General features: G+C 42.5%; 2 protein-coding genes across 2 annotated transcripts; both read right to left on the reverse strand.

Annotated features, from left to right (window-relative positions):
- Window positions 1–827: 827 nt before the first annotated feature.
- Window positions 828–1,395, reverse strand: LOC141816464 (glutaredoxin-C9-like). Its single transcript, XM_074704241.1, has one exon. It carries the CDS (start codon window positions 1,313–1,315, stop codon window positions 926–928), a length of 390 nt encoding a protein of 129 aa, XP_074560342.1. The 5' UTR covers window positions 1,316–1,395; the 3' UTR covers window positions 828–925.
- A 5,657-nt stretch (window positions 1,396–7,052) lies between these two features.
- Window positions 7,053–7,553, reverse strand: LOC141816462 (transcription factor bHLH148-like; the record flags this gene model as incomplete). Its single annotated transcript, XM_074704239.1, has 1 exon — window positions 7,053–7,553. A coding segment is annotated over one exon (501 nt), but the record flags the coding sequence as incomplete, so codon positions are not given.
- Window positions 7,554–7,558: the final 5 nt, after the last annotated feature.

A 7,558-nucleotide genomic window follows, 5' to 3' on the forward strand; every position in this document is an offset into this window, starting at 1 on the left:
AGTGTAAGAGCAAATACAATAACAAAGAGATTCTTCCACCTTTATTCTCCTCATATTCTTTTTTATTGTGCACTCTGCCTGACGGATCTACCTGTAACAACATTTAGGTATATGCTCAGTTCGTCATGAACAACTAGTGTTTGGCTGCACATGTGGTTATGTTGTTGTATCTTATGAAATAGACGTCCAAATGTGATCTGAAAACATAGTCGGAGGGGCAAATATGATTTAAGAGCGTCAAACGTAGATCTCGACATCTCTTTCAAGCGACTCGATAGCTCGACAACACTCGGTGTCCTGACTCCACTTGGAGCACTCGGCCGACTTGGTACTCTTTGACTCGGAAGCACTCCGCGTCCCGACTTGGCACTTGACATCTCGACTCAGCCAAGTAGGTATACTCGACATTCGACAGCTCGAGTACTCGACAGTCGGACAACTTAGTCTCCCAACTTGATGGTCAGACAGTGATCCATTTGAACTCGACAATCAATCAACAGAGTCTCAACAACTCAGTCTAATCAAATTAGACTGATGATAACTTAAAATTATCAGTTCAAGTCATCTCATACAGATGAGTCTGAATTAAATTTTTATAATTTTTAATTCAGTAAATTTTTTATAATTTTGATAAATATCTCTAATGAGATTGTGGAATAATTTCCAACTAATTTCTTCACACTTACGGAAAAGAAAGAAATTACATATAAATACTCCTTTTTCGGTCAAAAGAATATATATATACAGAAAACGTTATCCAAGAAAAGAACTGATAGATTTTCTGAGTTGCATCGTCAGCTCTCTCAATCACAGATTGCGTCACCGCATTTGTCACACGCAGAAAAATTCATCAACTAATTCATTACTACCGACAGAAAAATTACAAAAAAAGGGGGAAATCAATTTGTGCTTAATTAATTCTCAATCATAGCCACAAGGCCCCGGCCTGCTTCAGGATCGGCACCAGCTCGCCGGCGATGTGGACGGCCATGAGCCGGTCGAGTCCCCCGACCAGCCTCCCTCCCACGAACACGGCCGGCATCACCTCCGTCGCTGAGGCGCCGGAAAGGCTGGCTAAGAGTGCGGACTCGTCGGCGTCGTCGCCGACCTCGCACACCACCGGGTTCACGCCCTGCCCCAGCAGCAACCGCCGCACCACGTGCACCATGCAGCAGCCGCGCCGCCCCACCACCACCACTGGGTTCTCCTCCACCACCTTCCTGATTTGCCCGCCGCCTCGCTCGGTCGTCTCTTCTAACCCCTCCGGCGACGACGGCCTCTCCGGAGCCGGCGGCCACGGAATGGACTGCCTCATCGTAGCACACGCGTAGGATTCTGAACGAATTACGAATTGGGGAAGAAAACAAATTGAAATGCTCGATAAGGATTAAGGGAAATGCGATCCGAGCCGTGAAGATGAGGAGACGCGTTGTCTATATAGAACGAGAACTGATGACGTCACGGCCCGCCGAACGGAAGGCCCTCTTCAGTGCGACGTGTCATGGCGTGGACGGCGCGACCCTTGGCGACACGAGGCGTCATGCTGCGATGCGACGGCAACGGTGTTTCCAAATCCGCTGCGCGCACCGATACAAAACGTGTTTTAAACGAACCACGTGTCAGTATGCCTTTCAATTTTTTTGTTCTAACTTTTTTTTTGTTCTAACTTTGATCAAGCTGAATCGTGTCTGGATTGAGACAGGAATCAATTCAGTGAATTGCCGCATTTGTTGCCGTTGGTTTTGCCAACACAAATAACGAGCCACGTGAGACATGCTGTAATAAATTTAATAACATCGCTCTGTTAAATAATAATTATCTATCTAAATAATCCTATTTCATATTATTTTTTATATTTATTTATTAAATAAAAAATATATATACTTCGATTAAAAATAGAACCGTCGTATTTTAGGGAATCCATTGTTCTACCATTGCATTGCCGTACCCTGGGACAATTTAACGTGCAGTTTGCGTGTATTTTATGCTGCATAAAATACTAAATCAATTTGGTTCCTTTGCCAAATTAGAAACGTGGCTGTTTGACTAAATTGCCCACGGACAAACAACTGTGACGTCATCGATGACCTCAGCTATTGATTTATTAATTTTATTATGCACGTGACTTATTTGTATATTTAGGAGTTAAATATATGCATTGTTTTTTAATTTTATTTTGTTGTTTTTGTGGATAGGTTTGGATTTTGAATGAATTAATGCAAGATGAATTTTGATGAATGTTGAATGTTGAATGTAAACAGTAATTTTGAATGTGGGCTTTGTTTAATCTTCTGTTAAATTGAAATTTGAATGTAAATAGGATTTAATCTTGCAATTAAGGAGTGTTCTGGCAAAATTTTAATTAAAATTAATGATGAAATTTAATTTTTATCGCTAAACTGCATTAACGATAAAAATCTTAGGATCGATAATTTTAATCATTAATTGATCGTTAAATGCATTTAGTGGTTGATTAATTATTAAAATTTTAATCGCTAATAGATATTTTTCTAGTAGCGGAGGGTTTTCTTCTTAGACACAAATTGTCGAACAGGATCTCCCGATAAAATGAATATATATATATATATATAGTTTTTTATCATTATTTACTTTAGTTTTATCTTTACAATTTAATTGCAAGTTTAATCTGCTGTTGTTGCGAGTTTTTTTTTTTATTTTTCTGCTACCATTTATTTATATCGTGTTTTATTTTATATTACTCGTACTCTATTTACTACAGTAAAAAATGAAATCTGTCATCCTAGTACCCCTACACGATCAATCTCATGGGTCTCACGATCATCTATGAGGAGATAAATCAAAAAGCTACAGTTGGCCACTACGGGGAGGACATTGTCTCGGCTTTATCGAGATTTGACCGTTGTCTACTATAGCAAATCTACCCCGCAGTAACCAACTCAACCATGCCCCAGGGGCAAGTGGAACTGGCCACCCAGCGGTCTCACACGGTTAGCCCTACACCCATCTGTGAGGAGGTAAATCGGAAAGCTGTAATTGATCACTACGAATGAGGGTATTGTCTTGGCTTCATCTAGGTTTGACTTTTGTCCACTGCAATAAGTCTGTCTTGCAGTAATCAACTCAATCATGTCTGGGCAGGTGGAATCTGCTACCCGAGCGGTCTCACATGATTGATTCTCACGATCATCTATGAGAAAGTAAATTAAGAAGTTATAATTGATCACTATGAAAAGGATATTAAGATTTGATCCTTATTCATTATAATAAATTTGTTCCAGATTAATTAACTCAATCCTGCCATGAGAACTACTCGTACTTTCTCTAACTTTCCATTGGTGAGTTCTACTAAAAAAATTAATAAACCGTTTATTCACCTTTCGTACTTGCCCTTCACTAACAAAGAATTTTTTTAGATAAACATAAAATATAATGTTAATCATTGAAATGACAGCAAATCAAACAATGGGCAAGTTGGTGCTACTGAAATGCCCAGGACTACGGTGCAATAACAAGTTGCTTCTATAATTGATCTGATATTAATTCACGGATCAATTTAATGAATTGTGAATTAATTTTTTTCTTCTCGGAAGATAATCTGGAAATCTTGATTATGAAATAATGTATCGTTTGTATTTTTCAATTTATTTTGATGATCAATAAATTTTTTTTTATAAAATTAGATCGATCATATAGATTTGTAATGAATCACCTATAGATTTGTAAAAGTTAAATAACTAGATTAAAAACAAATTGACGCTGCTAAAAAATATCTGGTAGCAAATGGCAATTTCATAATTGTTAGGAACTGATAAATATATAGTTTAATAAGGGTGGTATGATTACAGGTTTTGGTTGGAAGAGTGATTGTGTCACGTTGGACACCAATCACTAAGCACAGATATATGTTTAGGCAAGTCACGACGAGGATGAAAATCCGACTAAATCTTTGGTACTAACATTAGAATCTCTGGTGTAATTAATAGACCATAAATTATATCGTTTGCTAGCTACATTTAAAAAATTATTTAAAATATGATATATGAAGTTTGAAGACGTATCGGATAGTTTATGAGGTTTATCATTCAGACTACAGCACTTAGGGTTGTAATAAACGAGCTAAGTTGAGTCAAAATTCATGATGCTCAAATTTATTTGATAGAGTAATTAAATTAAATCAAATTTAAAATAAATTAAATCGTTGAAATGATTATTTAAATTTAATTTATTTCTTTTTTATTAGAAACTTGACTAAGTTTTTTTTATTGTTTAAAAAGTTTATAATTTTAAATTTATTTGATTGATTATTAAATTTAATAATATAAATTTATTTATTTATTTTAATAATTTATTTATTTATTTATCATGTTATGAGAATTTTATTAATGTATTAATTTTATTAATGTATATAATTTATAAATTTTGTTCGTGAATATTATTCACCGACAATTTTTTATAGATTCACTGAGAATGATTCTGATTCACATGGACTATTAGTATTAGAAGGCACTCTGTTGGGATCCTCACAGACAGAAAAAGATTACAGTCAATTTGATAATAATCAAGTAACATTATTTCTTCTATTCAAACTAAGGAATCAGCTAGATATGATTCAAAACTATGAAAAATACGAATCAGAGTTTGAAGAAGAGGAAGAGGACATCAACCCACAACAAATGGAGGAGGATTTATTCGATTACATAGTTTGGGCTCCTATAATATGACGTCCTTGGACCAATCTATTTGATTGTATTGAAAGATCCACTGAATTGGGATTTCCCTATCGGGCCGGATCATTTCAGGACAAGCAGAGCATTTATCATAAAGAGGATGAGCTTCAAGAGCATGAGGAGGAGTTTTTGCAAAGGGGAACCATGCAGTACCAGACACCAGATAAATTTTCCAAAGAACAAGGTTTTTTTCGATTAAGCCAATTCATTTGGGACCCTGCAGATCTATTCTTTTTCCTATTCAAAGATCAATCATTTATCTTTGTATTTGTCGAATTCTTTGCATATGCAGAGATGTCAAAGATGCTTATTACTTTCTAAGTGGATTCTCCTATATCTATGTATACACATCGGTTCATCGAGAATAGGCAAGAAAAGTATTGTGAATTGTTGAACATTAACAAGTTAAATATATATATATATATATATATATATATATATATATATATATATATATATATATATATATATATATTGATCTCCTGCGCTCCGCTATCCTGCGCTCCCCGTGCGCGAAACAATCGAGATCGTCCGTTTCTCCGATCGACGCACAGTGTTTCTTCTCGGACGTTTGCTCCTTCACCGCAGCTGTTCACCGGCGTCCGGCCATCTCCGGCCACCGGACCGGAGCCGATGGATGCGCAACTCACCGGCGCCGGGTCCGGTGGTCGGATTCTGGCCAAATTCGGCCTGAATCCGGTTGAATTTCGGCCGGAATCGGCCAATAGCTACTGTTGGCCGATTCCGGCCGAAATCGACCGGATTCTGGCCGAATCACGGCCGGAGACCGGCCGCGGTCGACGCGCCCGGCGCCGGCGAGTCGACCGCGGCCGGTCTCCGGCCGTGATTCGGCCGGAATCCGGCCGATTTCCGGCGAAAGCGGGCGCCACCGTGTCTGCCCTGTTTCGGCCGGAATTCCGGCCGGATTCCGGCCCAATCCGGCCGGAATCCGGTGCCGATGTGTGCGCCGTCGAGTTGCGCTTCCAACGAGTCCGGGATTGCGGCCAACGGTGATCGGACGACGAAGAATGGCGGCGATGAACGGAAGGAGGTCGGCTGTCGCGCACGGGTAGCGCAGGTGAGCGGAGCGCAGGAGATCAGTTCTATATATATATATATATATATATATATATATATATATATATATATATATACGAGTTTGATATCCTGCGCGAACGAAAAAATGCGACCCGTGCGCACGCGATCCCGGCCGTTCATTGCGAAAAATCCAGGCCGTTCATCGCGAAAAAACACTGTAGCTTCTCTGCGTCGTCGGCGTTCTCGCCGCTGCCGCTCCCCCGTCCGGCCACCGCCGGCCACCGGACCGACGGCGATGGATGCGCAACTCACCGGCGCCGGACTGGTGGCCGGATTCCGGCCGAATTCGGCCGAATTTCGACCGGAATCGACCAACAGCTACTGTTGGCCGATTCCGGCCGAAATCGAATCACGGTCGGAGACCGGCCGCGGTCGACGCGCCCGGCGCCGGCGCGTCGACCGCGGCCGGAATCCGACCGATTTCGGCCGGAATCGGCCAACAGCGTCTGTTGGCCGATTCCGGCCAAAATCGGCCGGATTCCGGTTGAATCGCGGCCGGAGACCAGCCGCGGTCGACGCGCCCGGCGCCGGCGCGTTGACCGCTTCCGGTCTCCGGCCGCGATTCGGCCGGAATCCGGCTGATTTCCGGCCGACAGTGGCCGTTGGGCACTGTCCTGTTTCCGGCCGGAATCCGATGCCGGAATGTGCGCCGGCGAGTTGCGCATCCAACGGTCCGAGTCCGGTAGCCGGCGGTGATCGGACGGCGGCGCGACGGCGGCGGAAGTGGGCGGGGGTCGGCGGTCGCGCACGGATCGCGTAGGGATGAGTCGCGCGGGATATCAAACCTCTATATATATATTCAAATTTATTCATTTTATTTAACGGATTATTCAAATGTATTTATTTAATTGATTTTATCTTATGTATTGAACGAACATAAATAAATTTTTATATCAAATTGAATATTAAATTTTTTTCATAAATATTTAATTTATTTATCACCTTAACGGTATATTTTATTTTACAGAGTTTAAGATTATCATTTGTGACTTTTAACTTGCTTCGGTTTAAGTCCGATGTCATGAAAAGATTTGAAATCTTCAATAGACAATCGCCGGAATTCCAGAAATCACTGATGGACGAAGCCATGTATCTGTTCGTCGCGGGAATTAACGAAGCAAATGCAAATCTCATAATTGATGCGAGTCACACGATCATATATAAAGTCATTAGATACAGGCTTGCGTTTTTTTTCCATTGATTTCGACATCATAATCACACACATATATATATATACATCTCGTTCTAATTCTCCGACGGTACGCCGCAGGACTCGGCCGCCGAGAGGACGTCGGTGAGCTCTCGCAGAGCCTTTGCCTGCATATCCAGCGCCGCTAGGTAGTCTGCCGCCTCCTCCAGCAAGATCAGCGCTGGTAGCTTCCGACACCCCGGCACGAGCCTGCCGAGCGCCCTCAGCTGGTGCCCGAGCTTGTTTCCCTTCTTAGTCGAGAGAGGAGGCGCCGAGGTTACCCGGCGGCGTGTACCGCCTGCCTTGGCGAGGAGCTTGCGGCCCCGGCAGCGGCGGGCGAAAAGAATGGCACGACTCCAGCGGGAGCGGCCGTGGGCGGTCATGGCGAGAGCGGAGTCGACCTCCTCCTTGATGGAGCAGGGGCCCGACGACCTCGCATTGAGGGCGGCGGAGCGAAGGACCTCGACGAGGCGGCGGCGGTAGGCGCTTTCCTTGGAGGAGTTGCGCCACCTGTTCACAGGCGTTGACGATTCTGGAGCAGTCCTTAGTTTCCCCGGCGAAC

The sequence above is a fragment of the Curcuma longa genome, unplaced genomic scaffold (genome assembly GCF_044706935.1).
Source record: "Curcuma longa cultivar G26 ecotype Majalengka, Jawa Barat unplaced genomic scaffold, ITB_CL_G26_1.1 contig_16743, whole genome shotgun sequence".
Lineage (NCBI taxonomy): Eukaryota > Viridiplantae > Streptophyta > Magnoliopsida > Zingiberales > Zingiberaceae > Curcuma > Curcuma longa.

Coding starts and splice junctions, on each gene's coding strand:
- LOC141816464 (XM_074704241.1), bottom strand. CDS start 1,315: ATGAGGCAGTCCATTCCGTGGCCGCCGGCTCCGGAGAGGCCGTCGTCG.